General features: G+C 36.8%; 1 protein-coding gene across 1 annotated transcript in view; it reads left to right on the forward strand.

Annotated features, from left to right (window-relative positions):
* HECW1 (HECT, C2 and WW domain containing E3 ubiquitin protein ligase 1) overlaps positions 1-27,405 on the forward strand; it is a 592,628-nt gene that overhangs the window by 265,330 nt on the left and 299,893 nt on the right. The window contains exon 5 of the mRNA XM_045827195.1: positions 12,086-12,255. Within this exon, the coding sequence (XP_045683151.1) occupies positions 12,086-12,255 (170 nt within the window). The remainder of the gene's footprint in view (positions 1-12,085; positions 12,256-27,405) is intronic.

The following is a 27,405-nucleotide window of genomic DNA, read 5'->3' on the forward strand; positions in this document are numbered from 1 at the left end:
ACAGAAACAATACAAGCTAGAATCGAATGGCAAGAAATATTCCAAGTAATAAACAGCAAAGGTCTGCAAACAACACTCTCTACCCAGCAAGGCTCTCAATTAAAATGGAAGGTGAAATAGAATTTCCCAGAAAAAAAAAAGCCTAAAAGAATACACCTCCACCACAATAGCACTGCAAGACATATTAAAGGAACTGCTATAAGAAGAGGAACAAAAAGAGTGAGAGAGGAACACAGGTACAAATGGAGAAAAAGGGAACAAACACCTATTAATAATAACCTCAAGTTTAAATGGATTAAATGCTCCAATCAAAAGACATAAGATAGCTCAATGGATGAGAAAACATGACCTGCACTTATGCTGCCTACAAGAGACCTACCTTAGAACAAAAGACTTAAACAGACTGAGAGTGAAAGAATAAAAAATATATTCAAAGCAAATTAACAGGAAAAAGAGGCTGCAATAGCAATAATTACATCAGACAAAATAGACTTCAAGACAAAGGCCATAAAAAGAGACCTAGAATGACACTTCATAATACTCAAGGGAAAAATTTACTAATAAGACATTAACATTATAAACATGAATGCACCCAACATAGGCACATGAAAATATATAAGGAAGGCCTTGGAGTATTTCAAGAAAGATATAGACAGCAACAGATTTATACTAGGGTATTTCAATACCTCATTGTCAAAAATAGATAGATCTTTCAAACAAAATATCAATGAAGATAATGCAACATTGAACAATGCCCTAGATCAAATTGACTTAACTGATACATACAGATCCTACATCCCAAAGAAGGAAAATACATATTCTTTCCAAATGCACATGTAACATTTTCAAAGATAGACCACATGATAGGACACAAAACTAGACTCAATAATAGAAGAAAATTGAAAACATATCAAGCATTTTCCTGGACCACAAGGTCCTGAAACTAGAAACCAACCTCAAGGAAAAAAATAAAAAACACTCAAATTTGTGATGATTTAATAGCATGCTATTAAACAATGGGTTAACAATGAGATCAAGGAGGAAATCAAAAAGCTTCTGGGAACAAATTAAAATGAACACATAACAGTCAAAACTTATGGACACAGTGAAGGCAGTCCTGAGAGAGAAGTTGATACCGATGCAGCCCTAACTAAAAACATAGAAACATGTCAAATAAACAACTGAAGCCTACATCTACAAGAACTATAGGAACAACAGCAAAGCCCACAGTGAGTAGAAAGAAAGAAATAACCACGGTTAGATCAGAATTAAAACACATAGAGACTAAAAGAAAAATTCTAAGGACAAATAAATACAGGAGCTGGTTCTTTGAAAAGATAAACAAAATTGACAGGCCTTTCACCAGACTCATAAAAAAAAGAAGAAGGGAAAAGAGAGGACCCAAATAGATACAGTCAGAAGTGAAAGAGGAGAGATTAACTGATACCACAGAAATAAAAAGGCTTAGTAAAAATAACTAGGAACAACTATATACCAAGAAATTTGAAAACTTGAGTTATTTGGACATATTTCTAGAAAAACATAATTTTCCAAAACCGAATGAAGAAGAATCATAAACCCTGAACAGATCAATAACAGCTGGCAAAATCAAAGCAATGATAAAAAAAAAAAACTCTCAGCACACAAAAGTCCTGGGCCAACTGGTTTCACAGGAGAATTTTACAGAAACTTTAAGGAAGATCTAATCCTTATACTTCACAGACTATTTAAAAAATCCAAGAGTAAAGACTCCCAAACTCTTTTTATGAAACCAGCATTATCATAACCCCAAAAGCAGATAAAGACACAAGAAAGAAAGGAAACTACAGGCCAATATTGCTGATGAACATAGCTACTAAAATCCTCAACAAAATATTGGCAAACTGCACCCAGCAATACATTAAAAACATCATACACCATGATCAAGTGGGATTCATCCCAGGAATGCAAGGATGGTATGACATTTACAAATCAATAAATGTAATACATCACAAAAACAAAATGAAAGACAAAAATCACAGGATCACATCAATAGATGCAGAAAAAGCATTTGATAAGGTACCTCACCCATATATGATAAAAATACTCAGCTAAGTGGGGGGTAAAGGGAACATACCTCCACATAATAAATGCTGTATAAGGGAAACTATAGCCAACATCATAATCAATGAGCAAAAGCAAAAAGCTTTCCCACTAAGATCTGGGACAAGACAAGGGTGTATGCTTTCACCAATTCTATTCAACACATTATTGGACTTTTTAGGCACAGAGAACAGACAAGAAAAAGAAATAAAAAGCATGCAAATTGGAAAGGATGAAGTAAAACTGTCATTCTTTGCAGATGACATGATCATGTACATAGAAAACCCTATACACTTCACACACAAACTAGAAAAAACTACTTGACATAATAAGTAAATTTGGCATAACAGTGGGATGCAAAGTCAATATTCAGAAATTGAAGGCACTTTTGTACATCAACAATGAAATAGCAGAAACAGAAATTAGGAAAAATATCCCTTTTGCTGTAGCAACAATATTAATGTACTTATGAATAAACCTAACTTTGGAGGTGAAAGACTCATACTCACAAAACTACATAGCACTGAAGAAAGGAATGAAGAAAGACATAAATAAATGGAAGTATATACCCTATTAATGGATTGGAAGAATTAACATCAAAATGATCATAGTACCAAAAGCAATTTGTAGATTAAATGTAATATCTATTAAAATACCAATGACATATGTGACAGAGGTAGAACCAACATTTCAAAAATGTATATGGAACCGTAAATGTCCCTGAATAGCTGCAGCAATTTAAAAAAAAGTAGGAGGAATCACAATACCTGATATTAAGCAATATTACAAAGTCACAGTAATTAAAACAGTCAGGTACTGGCATAAGAGCAGACACATAGATTAATGGAACAGAATAGAGACAGAAATAAACTCAAGTTTGTATAGTCAATTAATATTTAACAAAGGGGGCAGAAGCATAAAATGGAGTAAAAATAGCCTTTTGAACAAATGGTGTTGAGAGATGTGGATAGCTACATGCAAAAACAAACAAACAAACAACAACAACAAAAAAAACCTCGACCACCAACTTATACCAGACTCAAAAATAAAATCAAGATGGATACAAAACTTAAATATAAGTCATGACACCACAAAAGGCCTAGAGGAGAACATAGGCAGGAAAATCTCAGATATTCCATGCAACTATATTTTCACCAATACATCCACTAGAGCAAGGGACGTGAAGGAAAGAATAAAAAAAATGGAACCTCATCAAAACAAAAAGTGTCTGCATGGCTAAATAAAACATCAGCAAAATGAAAAGGGAACCAATGTATAGGAAAATATATATATGCCAATTATATCTTGGACAAGTACTTGTTCTCCAAAAACTATAAGGAACTTACACAGCTCCACTCTAGGAAGACAGACAATCCAATTAAAAATGGGCAAAGGACCTGAACAGACACTTCTCCAATGAGGAGATACAGAGGGCCCAGAGATATATGAAAGGAGGCTCAGTGTCACTAGCTATCACAGAGTTGCAAGTTAAAACCACCATGAGATACCACTTCACACCAGTCAAATGATTATCATAAACAAACCAACACACACTATGTGCTGGTCAGGGTGTGGAGAAAAGGGAATCATAGTGCACTGTTGATGGGAATGCAGACTGGTGCAGCCACTGTGGATAACAGTATGGAATTTCCTCAAAAAACTAAAAATGGAACTGCCCTTTGATCCAACAATTCCACTTCTTGGATTATACCCTAAGAATCTTGAAACACTAATCCAAAAAAACCTATGCATCCCAATGTTCATAGCAGCACAATTTACAATGGCAAAGTGTTGTAAGCATCCTAAATAACCAAAATTAAATTGGTGCTATGGTGCATTTGTATAAAGGAATACTATGCAGCAGAAAGAAAGAGGAAACTCCTACCTTTTGTTACAGCATAGATGGAACTGGAGAGCATTATGCTAAGTGAAATAAGTCAGGAAATGAAAGACAAATACCATATCATCTCACCTTTAAGTGGAATCTAATCAACAAAACAAACAAAAAAGCAAAATATAACCAGAGGCATTGATATAAAGTACACCTGACAGTAACCAGAGAGGAAGAGGGTGGGGAATCATGGAGGAAAGGAAGGGAAGGGGGATCAAGGAACCTGTGGAAAGTCCCATAGACAGAAACAAAGATGGATATGATTGAGGGTGGGAGGTCAGGGTAGGATGACAGGTGAGAGTGGTGGGAGGAAAATAGAGACAACTGTAATTGAACAATAATAAAAATAATCATAATAGTTCTAAAAAGTACAGTCATAGAATTAAAAGTTAGTTTTAGAAAGCAATCAGAAACAGAAATACTATTACATTATTATAATCAATGAACCTGTAGACTGACTTCATCTCATCAAGAATGCACATATGATGGACAAAATTCCAAGGATAAGGGAAAAAATGAGGATGACAAATACAGCACCATCACTTCAATAATAGGTATTTGTATTAAGAGTTCAGAGTGATTGAATGGAAACAATAATAGTAGAAACTTTCTTGAGCAGAAGATTATTTTTAATCTTTAAATTAGACTACCAGGTGCTAAGGCAAAAATATCTGTATATAGATTGTATATATACTATGGTCTCAACTATTCAAAGAAAAAATACTGCAAGGTAATAAGGGAAAAGCCTGGTAACCTTTGCAATTTAATAATCTTAAAATTATGTGTTTTTTTCTGACAAAATACACAGAGGCATAGATACATGGAATATATTTACTGCTGTCAGAGAGAAGGAAATTAAGGGAATGGATAAAGGAAGATGAAGAGATTAATAAAAAAATCAACACATAGAAAGAAACAACACTGTGGTGACAGAGGGAAAGGAGGACTGTGAAGTTAATTGGAGATGGACAAAGGTGGGGAAAATAAGGACAGAAAGAGCCTTTGCTTGGGACAATGGGTGCTCAATGAAGGGTTTAGATGAGTTGGTTTTAAGAACCAATGCCACACCAAAAATTCAATAAAAAATCAGTAAAAATATGTTTTTTCTTCTGTACTTAAAATGTTATAAATATACATTGTGATTATCATCAGAACAAAACAGTATCATAAGCAAAAATGAGAGGAAATAAAGTATTCTCCCATTAATATATCATTTGCTTTTGGAAAATTTAAAAACTCTACACATTCTTATAGACATACATTTGAATAATTTTTTAGTTGAAAAGATTGAGACTTGAAATAGTTACATCTATTTCCACAAGTTACAAAGTTCTACAGTGAGTTTTCCAGAATTAAATATAGGTATCGTGACTCCTAGCCCAGTACACATTTAATTAAACTCTTAGTTGCAGCAGTTTCTAAGCATTTTTACCCCATGAAACATATATTTTAATAAAATCCAAATTAAATTTAACTGTATAAGCACTTATAAAGAAAATCATAAATGTTTATTAAAGGACATGAAAGAAGACCTGAAAATATGAGGACACACATGTTCTTGAATGAGAAGTATTATAAAGGTGCCAATTCTCCCAAAATTAATCTATAAATCCAATGCATGCAATTCCAATGAAAATCAAATTTTGGAGGAAAGTATTGTTAAATTAATAAGATTAATCTGGAAAAATAAATGTGTGACTGGTAAAGCAAAATATTTTATTTTGGAAAATATAACAATGAAGTGTGACTAAATTTATCAGGTACAAAACATATGATACAAATATGTTAAATGCAGATATAGACAAGTTGTTTGATGAAACAGAACAGAGTACATAATAAAGGTCAAATGACAAACTGTCAGCTAATATCATACTCAATGGTGAAAAACTGAAAGTTTTTCCTTTACATTAAGAACAATACAAGGATGTCCACTCTCACCACTGTTATTCAACATAATACTGGAATTCCTAGCCAGACCAATCAGGCAAGATGAAGTAAAATGTATTCATACTGGAAATAAAGAAGTAAAACTGTCCCTTTTTGCAGGTGACATGATTCTTTACATAGAAAACCCTAAAGAAGTTACCAAAATTATTTTTAAAAATTAAAAAAAGTGGTAGTATACAAAATCAATGTACAAAAATCCATTTCATTCTTATATAACAAATTTCTAACAAAATTTCAGAAAAACAGGAAAAAGTGTAAAGGATACATGGACAAAAACAAGGGGGCTGGAAATGGGACGGAGGTGGGGAGGGCTGCATAGGTGGTCTGGAATTGGGGTAAAAGGCAGAAAACTGTATTTGAACAACAAATAAAATAAAATTTTAAAACTGAATAAAAAATCTTGCAATTATGACAAAAACAACAAAATAACTAAGGATAAATTTAAAGAATGTGAAATGTCTATACTGAAAAGTACAAACATTATTTAAAGAGGTTTAAGAAGATGAAAAACAATGGAAAGATATTTAGTATTCATGGATTGGAAGAATCATCATAATTATAATGGCCATATTACCCAAAACAGTATACTTATTTAACTCAATCTTCATCAAAATCCCACTGGCATATCTTAAAGAAATAGAAAAAAAATTCAGACTTGTATGGAAAAAAACATAGTCAAAGTCATCCTGAGGGGGAGGGAACTAAACGGAGGCATCACTTCCCTGACTTCAAATTATAATGAAAAGAGGCAATAATCAAAACAGCATGGTACTGGCAGAAAAGAAACAGACACACAGACCAATGGAGTAGAATTGAGAATCTATAAATAAACCCACATGTATAAGGGCAAATAATTTTTGACAAAAACAAACAGTGGAGAAAAGAAAGCCTCATGAGTAAATGGTGCTGGGAAAATTAGAAAGCCACATGCAAAATAATTAAGTTAGATTGCTGTCCCTGTGTACAAAAGTATACAGGAAATAAAGTTTGTCCCTGTATACAAAAAAATTAATTCAAAATTGATCAAAGATCTAAATGCAAGACATGAAAGAATAAATTGCATGGGATAAAACATAGTTACTAAACTTATAGACCTTGGTCTTAGAAAAGATTTTATGAATTTGACCCCAAAAGCAAGAGAAGTAAAAGCAAAAAAAGTCAATGAGACTATATCAAACTAAAAAGCTTCTATACAACAAAAGTATCACCAACATAACAAGAGGCAACCAACCAAGTAGGAACAGGTATTTTCAAACAACAGTTTGGACAAGTGGTTAAGATCCAAAAAATCTAAACAACTCATATAATTCAACACCAAACAAACAAATGATTCAATTAAAAATTGGGCAGAGGACCTGAACAGGCATTTTTCCTAAGAGGACAAGCCAACAGAAAGCCAACAGATATATAAAAAGATGCTCAACTTTACTAGCTCTAAGAGAAATGAAAATCAAAAGTACAATGCAATACCACTTCACACCTGTTAGAATATCTATTACCAATGAGACAAATAATAAGTGTTGGAGGGGTTGTGGAGAAAAGGGAATACTCATTTACTACTGGTGGTAAACAGGTACAGCCACTATGGAAAACAGTATGGAGGGTCCTCAAAAAAATTAAGAATAGAACTACCATTTGACCCAGCAACCCCTCTTTTGGGTATCTACCTGAAAATTTTGAAAACATTTATTTGTAAAGATATATTCATTACTATGGTCATTGAAGCATTATTCAGAATGGCAAAGACATGGAAACAACTGAAGTGCCCTTTGACAGATGATTGGATAAGGAAAATATGGTACATATATACAATGAAATATTACTGAGCCATAGAAAACACTAAATATTGCCATTCCTAACAACATGGATGAATCTTGAGATTATCATGCTAAGCAAAATGACAAAGTCAAGATCCATATGATTTCACTAATATATGGGATATAAAAACTGGAAAAACAAATGAACACATAAACAAAAACTGATAGACACAGATAATAGTACAGTAGTTACCAGAGGGAAAGGGGATGGAAAGAGTAAAGGGTGGAGGGAGTCAAATGTATGGTGACAGATGATTTGACTTTGGGTAGTGGGCAAACAATGCAATATACAGATGATGTATCATAGAATTATATGCTTGAAACCTGTATAATTGTATTATCCTATGTCACCCAATACATTTAATTTTTTAAAAAGATAAGAAAAAAATGTTTTTAGAACTTTTGGCTATGATGAAGGCATAAATAGACACACTCTACCTCTTCACACAACCAAAAGGACAACAGCCAATTTAAAAATGAAAAACATCCAGAACTGACAGAAAATTGAACTGTCTGGAAGTCTGACAACAAAGGAGTTAAAGAAGAAACATTCATCCAGATCGGTAGGAGGGTCAAAGACAGGCAGCAAGGTGGAGAGGACTCACAGCAAGGTTGGGGAAGGCAAGGCAGTAGCTGGTGGACTGGGTGGTCCCACATTCGCATGCAGATAAAGTGGGAAGAACAACTGGGGAGCAAGATAGACTATGCAACCCAGGGTTCCAGTGCAGGGAAATAAAGCCTCAAAGCCTCTGGCTGAAAACACCTGTGGAGGGTGAAGTGGCAGCAGGAGAAACTCACAGCCTCACAGGAGAGTTCATTGGAGAGACCCACAGGGTCTTAGAATGTACTCAAACCCACCCACCCAGGAATCAGCACCAGAAGGGCCCAATTTGCTTGTGGGTAGCAGGAGAAGTGACTGAAAACTGGCAGAGAAAGGAGAAAGTGGTGTTGTTCCTTCTCGGAGCCCTCTCCCTCATACAGCATCACAACCCAGCAATGTGGGTTGCCCCACCATGGTGAACACCTAACACTCTGCCCCTTACTATGCAACAGGTGCACCGAAACAAAAAGAAAATGGCCCAAATGAAAGAACAGATCAAACCTCCAGAAAAAATACAACTAAGCGATGAAGAGATAGCCATCCTATCAGATGCACAGTCTAAAACACTGGTAATCAGGATGTTCACAGAATTTGTTGAATATGGTCAAAAATTAGAGGGAAAAAAATGAAGGCTATGAAAAGTGAAATAAAGGAAAATATACAGGGAACCAACAGTGACAGAAAGGAAACCAGGACTCAAATCAACGGTTTGGAGCAGAAGGGAGAAAGAAAATTCAAACAGAACAGAAAGAAAATTGAGAATTCAGAGAAAATGAGAGAGGCTTATGAACCTCTAGGACATCTTTAAATGCTCCAACATCTGAATCATACAGGTGCCAGAAGGAGAAGAGGAAGAGCAAGAAATTGAAAACTTATTTGAAAACATAATGAAGGAGTACTTCCCCAATCTAGCAAAGTAAATAGACTTTCAGGAAGTCCAGGAAACTCAGAGAGTCCCAAAGAAGTTGGACCCAAGGAGGAACACACCAAGGTACATCATAATTGCATTACCCAAGGTTAAAGATAAGAAGAGAATCTTAAAAGCAGCAGGAGAAAAGGAGACAGTTACCCACAAAGAAATTCCCTGAAGACTATCAGCTGATTTTTCGAAAGGAACCTTACAGGCAAGAAGGAGCTGGAAAAAGTGTTCAAAGGCATGAAAGGTGAGGACCTACATCCAAGATTACTCTATCCACCAAAGCTATCATTTAGAATGGAAGGGCATGTAAAGTGCTTCCCAGAGAAGGTCAAGTTAAAGGAGTTTATCATCACCAAACTTATTGTATGAAATGTTAAAGGGACTCATCTAAGAAAAAGAAGATCAAAACTATGAACAGTAAAATGTCAACAAATTCACAGCTATTAACCACACCTAAAAAAATAGCAAAAACAAAAACAAACTAAGCAAACAACTAGAACAGAAACAGAATCACAGAAATGTAGATCACATGGAGGGTTATCAACAGGGGAGTGGGAGGGGGAGAGAGGGAAAAAAGGTATAGAGAATAAGTAGCATAAATGGTAGGTAGAAAATAGACAAGGGGAGTTTAAGAATAGTATAGGAAATGTAGAAGCCAAAGAACTTATATGCATGACCCATGGACATGAACTAAAGGGGGGGGGATGTGGATGGAAGGGGGTGTGCAGGGCAGAGGGGAGTAAAGGGGGGGGGGAATGGGACAAGTGTAATAGCATAATACATAAAATATATTTTAAAAAGAAATGTTTTTAAAAGGTTATTTGGGGAGAAAAAGTAATAAAGGTCAAAAGCTCAGAGATAACAAAAAAAGACCCATTTATACTTAAAAATTTAACCTATGCCAATATTGGCATTTTATTGAATGGTACTAGAATGTATTGGTTAAATGCACAAACTTGAGAATCAAACAGACAGGTTCCAAATTTATTTCTGAGATTGACCTGCTCTGACAACTTCATCAAGTCACTTAACTTATAGGCCGCCATTCTCTTTTCTTCAAATTAGTAATATAATATCTGCCTTATAGAGTTTATACTTATAATTAAATCATATAATATATTTGAATGTCATAAAATAGTTCCCAGAATTTAGTAACTAGCCAATAAATGGTAGTTGGAAGTGGTGGACATGATGGGGGTGATAGTAGTCACATTATAGTATGATAAATAAATAATTGTTGAACTTTGGGTCAGGGAACCCAACAAAACCCCAGATTTAATGATTCATTAGAGCTTAACATATAATCATACTCACAGCTATGATTCATTATATTGAGAGGATACAAAGGAAAATAACCAAGGGGAAACTGTGCATGGGGTGAAGTCTTGAAGAATAATTAATGAGCTTCCATGAGTCCTCTCCCAGTGGAGTCACACAGAATGCACATATTTTCCCCAACAACAGGCGTGACAATATATATAAAGTGTTGTATGCCAGGTAAGCTCACTACAGATTCAGTGCCAAGGTTTTCACTGTGGTCTGGTCACATAGGTACCTATGCCTAGCAGATACCAAACTTCCAGACTCCCAGAAGGAAACCACATAGTTTCCACACACAGTTTAGGCACAGTGAGACACTCTTATTTGTTCTGAAGTGTGAGAACCCTCCAGAGATCCAAGTTCCCAGGTGCTAGGTAAAAGCCAACTTTATAAATGGGCGTTTATAAGGAGAGAAGTCTCAGGCTGCTATGTTATCTGTTTTCTGCACATACTCCTTTGGGTTTAGCCTACATTTCAGATTTCTGTGATGTTTACTATACTTTCTTTTTTTTTACTCATGGCAATATATAAAAGAGTAAGAATGGTTTAATTATGGAAATAACTATGAATCAACTCAAAATAATTTTAAATAAATTACATGAAACCATCTGTGCTTTTTCATTAGTATTAAATTACTCAAACACCTCACAACTTATACTACAGTTGTGAATCAATTCAATGTATCTTTCCCTCATTTTCTTTCATTCATATATGGATGGGAATAGTTTTGAGGGGAAATATTTCAATAATAGAAAACTTTTATGTTTTGATGCCATAAATATATTTTCAGTAAATATAAAATGATTTCAAAATATCTCAGAATAATTATAATTATAGACCATTATTACAAATGATTCTATTCTCTCCCCCCTCTCTCTCCCTCTAGCATGAAATTTTACAGGATCAGATAATATCAATTAAATTGAATCATTATGTTTTTAAGCCTTGTTTTCCTTGACATTATGGTTATTCAAGACTCTCCTCACTTATTTGCACTTGATTCCATAGTGGCCATGTTTTCTTTTTTCACTCCTCCATTGTTATGGTCTTTGCTCTTTTAACCCTCCTCTTTCTCTTTATTTCTTCTAATTCCCTCTTATTCAGTGAAGACCATATTTATTGTTTGACAACAACCCTTGTTTTTCTTATGTCTCCACTTGTCCACCCAGGTTTTCTGAGGTGACCTTCAGACCCTCACCCAACCCCATTCATTAACTTAGCCAGACTAAGGAACAGTTAAATCCAGTCCAGTAAGGGCCGGTTGTCCCCTTTTAAAAAGCATAGAGACTATAATTCAAGTTATATTGATTTATTATAAGGATTTCTCACCAAAATTATAGATGTCAGTAAATATTTCAAACAGTGGGTTCTTTAGACATATTAGTACATATTTCTAATGAGATGGAAATAGCATAAAGGGTGAAAGATTTTTTCATGTTTTATATAAACTTTTCTTCCTATTAAAGGCCTGATATAATCACTAAAACATAATATCATTTATTTTGTAGACTTCCAGGCCATGGGGTTGAAGAAAGGGATGTTTTTCAACCCAGATCCTTACTTGAAGATTTCCATTCAGCCTGGGAAACACAGCATCTTCCCTGCCCTCCCTCACCATGGGCAGGAGAGGAGATCTAAGATCATAAGCAACACTGTGAACCCTATCTGGCAGGCTGAGGTGAGTGTCATGGTCACTGAAAAGAAGCCTAAGTGACCAAGTGAAATGACTAAGCTTGAAGCTGTTCAGGTGCTATTCCCTTTTTTCTTGGAGCACACAACTCTGCTGCTAAATTCATGGCTCTCTTGGTCTTAGAAGACAGCCATGTTCTCTATGGGTTGCAACTCACAGTTTTTGATAGAGTCCCTAAGGCTGTACCAGAAAACTGTTCATTGTAACTATGCTTGTAGCCATATAGTAGTCACTTATGCCTAGTAATCACTTCCAAACTTACTCCTGAAAGAAGGGAAGCTTTTTCTTCAACCTTTGTATGTGTGAAGGAAGAGAAGTGTCTTTATTTGAGAATATTCTCACACTCTTATCACTTTTTTTTTTGAGGGGGAAGGAATACATTTTATTTTATTTTATTTTATTTTATTTTATTTTATTTTATTTTATTTTATTTTATTAGTATTTTTATGCTGTTCCCACTTTTTCTCCCATTCCTCTCCTCCATCCAGTCCCATCTTTTCCCCTCCTCAAGCCAATCTCCATTAAGTTGTCCATGTCCATGAGTTGTGCATAAATACTCTCTGGTTAATCTCTTCACCATCTTTCAATACATACTCTCTTTCTTCCTTTCCAGCAGCTGCAAATTTATTTGATGTATCTAAGGTTCTATAACTATTTAGTTTGTGGGTTTATTGTGTTCATTAGATTCCACATATAAGTGAGATCATGCGGTATTTTAATTTCACTGACTGTCATAATTCCCTTAGCATAATTTTCTCCAGGTCTATCCATGATGTAGCAAAATATAAGAGTTTCTTCTTTTTTGCTGCTGTGTACTATTTCACTGTAGAGAGGTACCACAGTTTTTTTATCCACTTATCTATAGATGGGCACTTAGGCTATTTACAGCACTTGGCTATTGTAAATAGCACTGACATAAACACAGGGGTGGATATATTTTTGTATTGATATTTTGGGATGCTTGGGGTATATTCCCAGAAGAGGAATTGCTGGGTAAAAAGGGAGTTTCATTTTTAACCTTTTAAAGATTCTCTGTTATTTCCCACAATGACTACACCAGACTGCATTCCCACCGAGTACAATAAGGCTCCTTTTTTTCCACAACCTGGCTAGCACTGATTGTTTGCTGATTTATTGATGGTAACCATTTTGATGGGTGTGTGGAGGTATTTCACTGAGGTTTTAATTTGTATTTCTCTGATGGCTAGTGATGTTGACCATCTTTTCATATATCTATCGGCCATCTGTATGTCCTCCTTGGAGAAATGTCTGTTCAAGTCCTTTGCCATTTTTTAAATTGGATTGTTTGTCTTCCTGGTGTTGAGTCATGTAAGTTCTTTATATATTTTGGAGATTAAATCATTTTCCAATATTTTACTGGCAAATATGTTCTCCCATACAGTGGGTTCTACTTTCAATTTGATGGTGATTTCTTTAGATGTGCAGAAGTTTTTTAATTTGATGTAGTCCAATTTGTTTTTATTTTCCTTTGTTTTCCTTTGTAATGCAAGATATCTGAAATTTTGTTGCCTATGTTTTCCTCTAGGATTTCTATGGTATCAAGTCTTATATTTACTTCTTTTAACCATTTTGAGTATATTCTGGTTTACAGTATAAGATGATGGTCTAGATTAATTTTTTGGATGTCCCAGTCCTCTTCTCCCAACACCATTTACTGAAAAGGCTGTATTTACTCAATTGTATGCTGTTGCATCTTTTGTCAAATATTAATTGACCATAAAGATATGGTTTATTTCTGGGCTTCCAATTCTGTTCCATTGATGCATATGTCTGTTCTTATGCCAGGAGCAGACTTTTTTATACAGTGGCCTTGTCGTACAGTATTGTGATCTCTTTAACTTTGTTCTTCTTTCTCAAGAATGCTGAGGTTATTTTTTTTTCTGGTTCCATACTTGTTAAAGATCTGTGAAATATGCCATTAGTATTTTAATAGGAATTGCATTGAATGTATAGATTTCTTTGGGTAGTATGGACATTTTAATTATGTTAATTCTTTCTGTCCATGAACATAGTATATGCCTACACTGATTTGTATCTTCCTCAATTTCTTTCCTCAATTTATGTCCTATAGTTTTTTGAGTACAGGTCTTTAACTTCCTTGGTTAAATCTATTCCTAGGTCTTTTTTTTTAAGTAGGAATAGTAAATGGGATTGTTTTCTTAGATTCTCTTTCTGATAGTTCATTATAGGTGTGTAAAAAATGTCATTGATTTATGAATATTTACTTTGTATACCATAACACTGCTGAGTATTTACCTAATTCATTTATTACATAAGTAGTTTTTGGTGGATCCTATAGAGATTTCTATGTATGATATCATGTCCTCTTCAAAATATGACAGTTTTACTTCCTCCTTTCTAATTTAGATGTCTTTTACTTCTTCTCATTTGATCACTGTGGCTAGGACTACCAGTATTATGTTGAATCAGAATAGTGAAAGTGGACACCCCTGTCTTGTTCCTGCTCTTAAGGGAAACATTTTTAGTTTTTATCCATGTGTATCATGGTGGCATTAGTTTTATCTCATGTTGAGGTAAAACTAAACCTCAACATGAGGTTTCCTCTATTCCAACTTTGCCGAGTGTTTTTTATTGTAAATGGTCCTGGATTTTATCAAATGCTTTTTCTGCATCCTTTGAGATGTTCATGTATTTTTCTTGTCTTTCATTTTGTTTATATGATATATCACATTTACTTCTGTGAATATTCTACCTTGCATCCTCAGGATAAATTCCACTTGATCATAGGGTATGATCTTTCTGATGAATGCCTGGATCTGATTTGTAATATTTTGTTAAGGAATGTAAGCACTCTGTTCATCAGTGATACTGGCCTACACTTTTAAAAAAATTGTGTCTTTACCCGTTTCTTTTAATTTATGATAATACTTTTAAAAAGAGTTTGGCGAGGGAATAAATGGTGGCCAACTAGGCGGAAGTTGAGTACACTTGCTCTTGCACCCAACTCAGATATTTGACTGATCTGCTATCAGATAAGCTTAACATTCAGTGGAATTGTAGTTGATATGAAGTTTGGAAGCCAACAAGAAGAGAAATGTTTTATAATGGGTGGTAAGGAGATTTTTTAGGTTGAAAGGTAAATATTTGTGCATGGTGCCTGCAGCTGTAGCGAGTCAAGATAGAGATCACAGCTTTGGAGCTCCATCTCCTCCCAGGGTATAGAATGCACAGACTCACACTGAGAAATACTTGGATACAGAAACTCGATGAGATCCATTCTACACACACACACACACACACACACACACACACACACACCAAGCTGTATCCAGATCTGGAGATCAAAAATACTTCAGCACTGAGTCCCACAAAACTCATAAAACACAGCAACACCTCACAAAAACAAGCATGTAAAGCAAGCAACCAGAGATGCAGAAACAAACAAAAAAAGTCACATAAAGTGCAGAGGCAAAGAAATTACTACAAATTGAAAGAAAAGGAAGAATCCCCAGAAAAGGAATTAAGTAACATTGATTCAAGTGATCACTCAGACATAGGATTAAAAATAATGGTTATAAAGATGCTCAAGGAACTCAGTGAGAACTACAGTGAAATTTATGGAAGCTACAAGGAATTTACAGAGAATTACAGCAGCATGAAAGATGACATAATAGCTATAAATAAGAACCAGGAAGAAATAAAAAAATACAACATCTGATATGAATAATACACTGGAAAGAAATAAAGCAGGCTAGATGAATCAGAGGACCAAATCACCAAGCTGGAAGACAAAGTAGAAACAAATACTCTGTCAGAGTGACAAAATGAAAAAAGATGCAAAAGAATGTAGACAGTTTTGGAGAGCTTGAGGATAACATGAAATGTGACAGCATTCACATAATAGAAATATCATAAGAAGAAGAAAAAGAAGAAGGGATAGAAAAAAATGTTTGAGAAAATAATTGCAGAAAAATTCTGTAACTTGGTGAGGGAAAAGTCACACGAGTTCAGGAAGCATAGAGGGTACCAATCAGGATGAACCCAAAGAGGCCTCTTCCAATACACATACTAATGAAAAATGGCAAAATTTAAAGAAAAAATAGATAATCTTAAAGGCACCAAGGGAGAAATAACTAGTTACACAAAAGAAAGCTCTGATAATGATTTCAGCTGATTTCTTAACAGAAACACTACAAGCCAGAGGGAATGGCAAGAAATATTCCAAGTAATGAAAAGCAAAGGCCTGCAATCAAGATTACTCTACCCAGCAAGGCTGTTTATTAAAATGGAAGACAAAATAAGGAGTTTCCATGAAAAAAGAAGGCTGAAAGAGTACACCTGCACTGAACCAGCACTACAAGATATGCTAAATGGACTGCTATAAGAAGAGTAAGAAAAAGAGTGAGAGAGAGAGGAACACATATACAAATGAAGGAAAATGAATAAGTACATATCAATAATAACCTTAAAAGTAAATAGACTAAATGCTCTAATCAAAAGATATAAGGTAGCTGAATTTATTTAAAAAAAAAAAAAACATGATCCACACATATGCTGGCTACAAGAGACATACCTCAGAAAAAAACATACACAGACTGAAAGTGAAAACATGAAAAACATATCCCAGGCAAATGGTCAGGGGAAAAAAAAGACTGGCTTAGCAATACTCATATCAGACAAAATAGACTTCAAAACAAAGGCCATAAAAAGAGACACAGAAGGACTCTTCATTACACTCAAGGGAAGAATCCACCAAGAAGACATAAACATTATAAACACATATAAACCCAACATAAGAGTACTTGAAAATATAAGGAAAATCTTGGAAGACTTCAAGAAAGATAGAGACAGCAACACACTTACACTAGGGGATTTTGACACCCCGCTGTCAACAATGGATAGATCTTCCAAACAGGGAATCAACAAGAATATGGTGGCATTACATAATACTCTAGATCACATGGATTTAATTGATATATACAGAAACTTTCACCCAAAGAAGCAAATTTTACATTCTTTTCAAATGTACATGGAACATTTTCAAAAAAAAAACAAAAAAAAAAAACACATGGTAGGACACAAAAGAAGCCTGCAAAATTTCAGGAAAATTGACATCATATCAGGCATGTTTTTGGATCACAATGGCTTGAAACTAGAAACCAGAAAAATTATCTTCTGGCCAAGATGGAGGCATAGGTAGATATACTTTGCCTCCTATCACAACCAAAAGGACAACAATAAATTAAAAAAAAAAAACAGAATTGCAAGAAAATCAAACTGTATGGAAGTCCAACAACCAAGGAGTTAAACAAGAAACATTTATTCAGACTGTTAAAAGGGGCAGAGACAGCAGGATGGAGAGAATGCAGCAAGGCAGTGGCTGGAAGACTGGGTGGGCAAGGTGGCAGCTGGAAGACTGGGCAGTCCCACATTTGTGTACAGATAAAATGGAACAACTGGGGAACAAGACAGACTACACAACCCAGGAAGCCAGTGCAGAAATAGAAAACCTCAAAACCTCTGGTAACAACCTTTGGCAGTTGCAGCCGTGGAAGAAACTCCCAGCCTAAAAGGAGATTTGTTGGAGAGACCCATAGGGTTTTAGAATGTACACAAATGCACCCACTGGATAATCAGCACTGGAAGGGCCCAATTTGCTTGTAGGTGGTGGAGGAAGTGACTGAAACCTGGCAGAGAGCTGAGCAAGTGGCATTGTTCCCCCTCGGACCCATCCCCCAAATACAGTGCCACAAAACAGCAATGTAGGTTGCCCCACCCTAGCAAATACTTAAGGCTCCACCCCTTAAATGTAAAAGGCACACCAAGACAAAAAAATATGGCCCAAATGAAAAAACAAATCATAGCTCTAAAATAGAACTTAGCAGTGAAAAGATAGCTAGCTTATCAGATTCAGTTTAAAACACTGGTAATCAGGATGTTCACAGAAATGGTTGACTATGTTCACAAAATAGAGGAAAAAGTGAAGACTATGAAAAGTGAAATAAAGAAAAATATACATGGGACCAACAGTAAAGGGAAGGAAACCAGGACTCAAATCAATGACTTGGAGCAGAAAGAAGAAAAAAACATACAATCAGAACAGAATGAAGAAACGAGAATTCAAAAAAATGAGGAGAGACTTAGGAACCTCTGGTACACCTTTAAACATTTCCACATCTGAATCATAGGGGTGCCAGAATGAAAAGAGGAAGAGCAAGAAATTGAAAACCTACTTGAAAATATAATGAAGAAGAACGTCCCCAATCTGGCAAAGGAAACAGACTTCTAGAAAGTCCAGGAAGCTCAGAGAGTCCCAAAGGACTTGGACCAAAGGAATCACACACCAATCACATTATAATTACATTACCCAAGATTAAAGATAAGGATGGATGGGAAAGATGGTGGCAAAGTAGGTGGGAGCTGAACCCACTTGCTCATGCACCCAACTGGGACACCTAGCTGATCTTCTGAAGAACAGAGTGAACAGACAATAGAATTCTAACTTACATGTTTGGAAGCCAAAGATTGCAGAGGATGTTGAAAAACAGATGGTAAGGAGATTGTGTAGGCCAAAGGGAAGGTCCTTGGAACCTTTGTGAGACCTCAGCTGCTGTGGTCCTGCAGTCAGGCTCCAGGGACCTTGGCTGCCAAAGGATATTTGAAGTAGAGACAGATTAGTGACTGTAACTTTGCAGCTCCATCCACTCCCAAAGCAGGGAAGCCAGTCCCACATCAGGAGAGACCTGGATGCTTGAAGTCGTTGGGGAATAAAGACACAGTAGGAGGCACACAGTGGTGGTGTTCCCTGGTGGAACTGTGGTCACCAGCTGGGACAATACCATAGAAATCAGAGAACTGAGTGACACCTGGTGATGGGAGGAGTTGGGCTGTGACCGACCACGACCCAGGTCATCTTGGGACTGGTCAGAGAATTGGGTTGTGTGAAAAGCTGGGCATTGGTTAAGAACAACCAGGTGCAATAAAGGGCAATTTGCTCAAAAAAAAAAAGGCTCTCAGCCACCAACTCTCCTGCTCCACCACAGGGTCAGGGAAGAGGGAGGAAGAGGGGCTTGATTTGCTCCAAATCAAACTGATCAAAGTGGGGCAGTAGGGGCTCAGAGGAATAGCAGTTCCCAGAGACATTTAATTAAATAAGGGAACTGAAATGCTCTGAAGGGACTTTGATCATTCAAAGTGTGCAGGCCAAAAAAGAGGGAAGAGGGGTGCTAGTTGTTCCCACTCTGTGCACCTCAGGGAATAATCAGAAGGTGGCACAAAAAGGTGGATTAAAGGTGCCAGCCTGGTGCATATGGACAGTGGGCTCCACTCAGCTCTCTGAGGGCTTGGGCTGGAGACTGAACAACTGTGAATATTGTAGTGAAGTCCAAACCCCTAAAGCAGAACCACTGGAAAGGAAAAAAAAAAAAAAAAAAAGAGCCTAACCCACCCCTGCCTAGAGCATCCAGGAAGACCAGCAGAACCTGCTTAATGTGTTTAAACTCAGTAAGAGGCTTTTTATTTCCTTCCGAGTGTAAGAAAATAAGACCTGGAACTATGAAAGGACCCAGAGCAGATCCACAGGGAAAGCAGAAGCCTAATGCCAACAACTGAGACAAAATTCACTCTGGTATCCCACAGAACTTGCTTTTTATTATTTTCTTCTTGTATCTTGTAATTATTATTATTACTTTATTATTATTATTATTTCTCTTCCATTTATTTTTCTTTGTTTTGTTTCTCTGATTTCATTGTTTGACTGGTATTCTCTGTTCTTTTCATATTGTGTTTTAATTTATCTCCCTTCACTTCACTCGTACTCTTGGTCTTTTGTTTTTTATTATTTTTATTCAGATCATATATTTCTTGTTATGTTATTGTTGTTTCAATTCCCAAACACCACCCTTCCCTAGTCTTGGTCCATCACACTGTCTTCCTGAGCTTTATCACTGTTGTGTTTAACTTATTCCCTCACAGACTTACACCACCTTTCTAGTCCTTACCCTCACTATATCTCACCATCAAACTTAGCATAAGCACTCTGCTTTCTGGAGTCAGCTCACACTATTTTTCCCCTCTAACAAGAGTCTTATCTCTTTTTCACCTTTTATAAAAATGGGCTAGTTGGGTGAAATATCACAGTTATTGCTGTACTTCTCCAAAGGATCTCCTATCTATTTTCTATTTGTTGGTACTTTAATCTCACAAAATACTGTCCTGCTGTCTTAATCCATTTCACTTTGGCCCAGCCCCTGATCACATACAAGAACAGGTTAGAGTTGTGCATACCAATAAACCCTCTGAAAGAGAGAACCTGTCAACAAAGGAGCTACCAACAGGTAAAACCCAAGTACAACTAGAGCACCCAGAAAAATGGAGGAAAGGGCAAACCTAGAGCATCCAGACAAGGAGATCAAATAGACCACACCACTGAGTCCCATAAAACTCTTACCATGCAAAGACAGTTAGGAGAGAAGAGCATCAGGAATCACAGAGAAATAAAGTGAATCACATAAAATGGGGAGAAAAATAAAAAACATTCAACTGAATGAAATGGAGGCAGGAAAATTATTAGATATGGAGTTGAAAAGAATGGTTATAAAGATGCTTAAGGAACTCACAGACAACAAGGAACTGAGTGAGAACTACAACAGTATGAAAAAGGCAATAAAAACTATAAACAAGGACCAGGAGGAAATGAAGACTATAATTTCTGAAATAAAAAAAAAAACATTAGAAGGGATTACAATCAAGCTGGATGAAGCAGAGGAACACATTAGTCAGCTGGAAGACAAGGTAGAAAGAAAGATTCAGTTAGAGCAGCTCCATAAAAAAAAAGAGTAAAAAATATGAAGATAGCTTAAGGGAACTGCAAGGCAACATGAAACCCAACAACGTTTAAATCATAGGAGTACCAGAAAGAGAAGAAAATGAGCAAGGGATAGAAACCCTGTTTGAAAAAATAATGATAGAAAACTTTCCAAACTTAGAAAAAGGAGAAACCACACAAGTCTGGAAATCACAGAGGGTCCCAATCAAGTTGAACCCAAAGAGGCCTACTCCAAGACACATATCATAATTAAAATTCTAAGTTTTAAAGACAAAGAGAGAATCCTAAATGCAGCAAGGACCAAACAAGAAATGATATACAAAGGAGCTCTGATAAGGTTAGCAGCTGATTTCACAACAGAAACACTGCAAGCTAGGAGGGAATGGCAAGAAATATTCTAATTAATGAAAAGTAAAAGCTTGTAACCAAGCCTACTCTAACCAGTGAGGCTCTCAGTTAAAATGTAAAATGAGATAAGAAGTTTCCCATACAAAAGAAGGCTGAGAGAATACACTTCCACCAAACCACCACTAAAAGATTTGCTGAAAGGACTGCTACAAGAAGTGGAAGGCAACGAGTGAGAGAGGTAAGAACACAAGTACAAATAGCAAAAAATGAGTGAGTAACTATCATTAATAACCTTAAATATTAAGGGATTAAATTCTCCAACCAAAGTTGTAAAAAGACAAAAAATATATAAATTGGTATGCTTATTTTTAACAAAAGGCTTAAAGTAAGTGAACAGATAAGAAAACATGACTCTCATATATGGTAACTACAAGAGGCCCACCTAAGAAAAAAAGACCTATACAGACTGGAAGTGAAGGGTTGAAAAAATATTCCAAGGAAATTGGCAGGAAAGGAAAGCTGGGTTAGAAATACTTAAATCTGACCCAAAAATTTTCAAAACGAAGCCATAAAAACAGACACTGAAGGACACTTCATAATACTCAAGGGAAGAATCATCAATGGCACATAAACATTGTAAACTTATATGCACCCAACATGGGAGCACCCAAATGATGCATGGGTCACCGGCCAGCAGTGATCAGGGAACGCTGCGGATGGCTCGATGAAAACATGCGAGAAAAAACATGCACAGAGACAAACTAGTTTCTGTGGAGAAGTAGGGACAAAATGGCCACCCCCTCTAGTGAGGAGCACGCTGATTTACCATCCATACCTGCTTTTATTGGGCTCATTTTGCATAATAATTCAGGTAAAGTACAGTACTCATTAGGGGGAAGTAAGAAACCATAGAAAACAAGGAAGTCTGAGGGTCTATTTTGAGTCGGGGTAAAAGAGCTGTAAGACTTCCTCCTAGGACCCTTCTCATTCAACTGAGAGTATTCTAAACAAAGAAGGTTTCACAGTAATTTACATATTCTTTCTTAGTCCCGATCACCCAGGGAATCCGCCCTTTTCAGCACAGAGCTGCACCACCCTGTCATTGTTTCAGGCTTAGGTGGAGTACGGGAACTAAGGCAACCAAGAGATAAGGAGATTTTCTCCCAGAGGTTGAGAACTCAGCCTATGTGAAAGCCGAGGGGCGAGGGTCCATCACCCCCTTTTGCTGCAGCCCCCCAAGTCCTTCTTTTGGGGGGCTTCCCAAAGTGATTGTGCCTGTCTTAGGTCGTTCCCCCCGTGGGGAATCTTACCCATCTTTGGCTAACCGACCAAGCTTTTTGGGGTTCAGTTATGAATAAAGCAGCAGAAGCAGCATTCCTGCCAGGGAGATAAGCTTCTGTCTCTTTGCTGGCTTATGGTTCCAAGGGCGTTCCCTTAGCCTTAGCCTAGGCGGGGTGTGGGGGGGGGGGCGGGTTACAGCTTGTGATACCAGTCAGGGCGGTTCCCAACACGCAAATATATAAGGAAAATCCTGGAGGACTTCAAGAAAGAAATAGACAGTGACACACATATACTAGGGGATTTTAATACCCCAATGACAAAAATGGATAGATCTTCCAAACAAAATTTCAATAAAGATATTGAGGCATTGGACAATGCCTTTGTTTAAATGGACTTAACTGATATCTAGAGAACTTTTCATCTAAAAGAAGAAAAATACATATTATTTTCAAATGCACATGAAACACTTTGAAAGATAGGCCACATGATAGGTCAAAAAACAAGCCTCAACAAATTCAAGAAAATGCAAATCATACCAAGCATTTAATCAGACAACAAAGGCCTGAAAGTAGAAACCAACCTCAATTAAAAAAAAAAACACTTGAATTCATGAAGACTGAATAGCATGCTGTTAATGAATGGGTTAATGAGATCAAGGAAGAAATCAGAAGGTTCTTGGAAACAAATGAAAATGAACTCACAGCAGTCCAAAACTTAAGGGTCATAGCAAAGGCAGTCTAAGAGAAAAGCTTATAGCTACACAGGCATATATAAAATTAATTAACCTTGCTTTACACAATAATTTAACATGGAAAATACACTGAAAGAGGAAAGCTTGGTAAGAGAGAAAACATGGGGTTTGAGATGACTAAACTTTCTAATTCTCCTATGACTTTAGACTGTCCTTTCCCTGAGAATCAGTATTTGTCTGTGCCAGATGCGAGTGTGTGTGTGTGTGTGTGTATAAGCATGCATGCCTGCATGCCAGTGTGTTCATGTTTACATACATATGTAGAGTTATTTGCTGAAAAATTAGAAATAAAAATCTGTCTCTATAACTTAAAAAATGGAAATATTTCAAATAAACAACCTAAGCCTACATCTACAAGAAATGGAGGAACAACAAACAAACCCACAGCAAGTAGAAGGAAGGAAATGTTCAAGATCAGAGCAGCATTAAATGGCATAGAAACTAAAAGAATAATTCAAAGGATTAATAAATCTAGGAGCTGGTTCTTTGAAAAGATAAACAAATATACAAGCCTTTAAGCAGACTTTTTGAGAAGAAATGGGAGAGAACCCAAATAACCAAAATCAGAAATGAAAGAGAAAAGATTACAACTGATACCACAAAAGTAAAAATGATTGTAGGAAATCACGACAAACAACTATATGCCATGAAATTTGAAAACTTGGGAAAAATGGAGAAATTTCTAGAAAAAAGTATAATCTTCCTAAACTGAATGAAGAAGAAGCAGAAAGCCTGAAGGGACTAAGAACAACTGATGAAATCGAAGCCATAAAAAAATATATCCCAGCACATAAAAGCACTGGAAAGAACAGCTCCAGAGGAGAATTTTACAGAACTTTTTAGAAAGAACCTTTACTTTTCAGGCTATTCCAAAAATCCAAAAATGGGGAACAAAGCCAAAATGTTATGAAGCCAGCATCATCTTAACCCTCAAACCAGATAAAGACAAAAAAATAAAAATAAATAAAATTACAGATCAGTTTTGCTGATGAAGATGCAAAAGTCCTCAACAGTATATTTTCAAACAGTATCCATCAATACATTAAAAATATCATAGCTATGAACAAGTGGGATCCATCCCAGTGGTGCAAAAATGATACAATAATCACAAATCAATAAGCATAATACATCGTGTATAAGGTAAGACAAAAATCATATGAATATATCAATAGATGTGGAAAAAGCATTTGATACGTACAGCACATATTTATGATAAAAACACTTAGTAAAGTGGGGGTAGGGAAAACTTACCACAACATAATAAAGACCACATATGAGAAACATACTACCAACACCATTATCAATGGGCAAAAACTAAAAGTTTTCTCACTAAGATCAGGAGTAAGACAAGGATATCTGCTTTCACCACTTCTGTTCAAAGTAGTATTGAGACAGACTTCTAAAATGGCAGTGTGGTAGAGAGGAGCAGATTCCATTTCTCCTTACACACTGGAGAGAAACTAACGGATCTACAGAGGAACAGAGCAAGGGGCCAACAATGTCACAACATTTATGAAAATAGGACATCAAAAATTATAGTGGGCATTGAAAAACCAGACAGCAAGGAGACTGCTTCAGGATAATAAGGGCCCAGGGTACCAGCACACAGGTACCAGGAAGGTTGCAGCTGGTGCTCCCGGGTCTGCCTCAGGGCACTTGGGCGAGAGCAAAGTCAACCACTCCCTCCATGGCCAAACAAGGATTGAGCAGCAGTGGGGGAGGCCTTGTTCCTTGAAGGCACAGAGAGGGGAGTGAGGACTGAGAGACAATCACACAGGGGCTGTGAGCACCCACACACAGCCCTGGGAAGAGTGTGTGCCCCAGTCTGTGTGACCAAGGGTGGCCTGGCAGTGCGCCTGCACCCCCAACCCGGAGATAGTGTGGTTTTGTGAAAGACCCAGACTCCGCAACCCTGAACACGGAAAGGGCATGGGCACTTGCGGGATCCTGGAGCCCCAAGTGGTGAACTTCAAGTGGAAGTGCGTGCCCCCCCCCCCCGCCCCCACCAGGATCCCCAGAGCTTACACCGTGAACCCGGAAAAGACACAGGTGCTCAGCGGGATCCCAGAGCCTGGGAACTCGTGGCAGTGAGCTCCAGAGAGCATGCTTGGGACCACCCAGACCCACCCCAGGGCCCTGCAGAGAGGCAACAGTCTGGCTCTGGGGAGAGTGAGCAGCTAGCCCTGGGGACAGTATGCAAGAGACTGACTGAGTCCTGACTGGGAGGGGTGAAAAGCATTCCAATTGCCCCTCAGCCTGCTGAAGACAGCAAGATGAGAAAAACTGGTTTGGCCAGTTAGAAACCAACAAGAGGTTTTTTGTTTGTTTGTTTTTGTCGTTGTTGTTGTTTGATTGTTTGATTTTATCTTTTTTAAGTAATTTTTTATTTTTTAATTCTTATTATTTTTATATATCTCAATTTCTTATGCTTCTCTTCCTTTCATCCTAGTGTTATTCCTTCCTTTCCAAATTTATCTCTTCTTCATTCCATCTTCTGCTTTTTTCCATTTTTTTGAACCTGCAAGTTACTGCAAATTTGTATTATAGTATTTTAGCATTCCTCTTCTTTCTGTATAGTCTTCTTTGCTTGGCTGGTTATACTGTATCATTTGATAGGTTTCCCCTGTTATTTCATTCATAGTGTATTGCTAATTTACTGTCCTTCATTTGTGTTCCATTAGTACACTACTCAAGGTTCTACACTTCCTATTCTTTTTTTTAAGATTTTATTTATTTATTTTTAGAGAGGGAAGGGAGGGAGAAAGAGAGAGAGAGGAAAACATCAATGTGCAGTTGCTGGGGGCCATGGCCTGCAACCTAGGCATGTGCCCTGACTGTGAATCGAACCTGCGATGCTTTGGTTCGCAGCCCGTACTCAATCCACTGAGCTATGCCAGCCAAGGCTACACTTCTTATTCTTGTTATCTAGATATCATAGATTCTGCCATATGATTGTTGCTCTAATATTACTATAAATAAAATCTATTCCATACAACTGTAAACACTACACAACACCCCTCCCAGATCTTAGCCCACCTCAGTTTCCCAAACTCTATTACTATAGTGGTTAACTCTATTATCTTACACACTACACCTACTTACTATTCTTTACTCTCACCCTACCTCAGAATCTGACCTTCCACAACCTCAGTGCTTTCTAGATCCAACTCAGAATCCTTTCCTCCCCAATAAGAGTCTTCTTTCCATCATTTCTAAAATCTGGCTACTGGGGTGGAAGATCACAGTTAACAATATACATAGCCAAAGGATCTCCCATCTCTTCTCAACTGGCTGCTACTGTAAATATCATAGAATACTCTCTTGCTGTCTTAAACTATTTTGCCTTACTCCTCAAAGTGATAAAAAAAAAGAGTACGGGGAAGCTGTGAACACCAGGATATCTGAAGGAGACTGCACCACTGAATCTCACAGGTATTCTACAACACAAGTTCACACCATAAACCCAGAGAACCAGAACAGATCAATTTAAGAAACAGAAGATAAAAAGGAGAGGATCATGAACAATGAGAAGACAAAAAACAAATCCCAAAATGAAGGGAAAGGAGGAAGCCTCAGAAAGAATGCTAAATGAAATAGAGGCAACTCAACCATTAGATATTGAGTTCAAAGAAAGGATTATCAGGAAGCTCAATGAGCTCACAATGAGGTGCCAGACACTACAGGGAAGCTACAATGAGCTCACTGTAAACTGTATCAACATGAAAAAGGAAATAGAAGCTATCTACAAGAGCCAAGAGGAAATGAAGAATACAATTCCTGAACTGAAGAACACCACAGAAGGAATGAAAAGTGGGATCGATGAAGCAGAAAACCAAATTAGTGAATTGGACGACAAAGTAGAAGAAAACACCCAGAAAGTGCAAGAAAAAGAAAAGAGGCTCAGAAAGAATGAAGAGAGATTAAGAGAAATACAAGACAATATGAAATG

Source organism: Phyllostomus hastatus, unplaced genomic scaffold, assembly GCF_019186645.2.
Source record: "Phyllostomus hastatus isolate PE091 unplaced genomic scaffold, TTU_PhHast_1.1 phas_scaffold_78, whole genome shotgun sequence".
Taxonomy (NCBI): domain Eukaryota; kingdom Metazoa; phylum Chordata; class Mammalia; order Chiroptera; family Phyllostomidae; genus Phyllostomus; species Phyllostomus hastatus.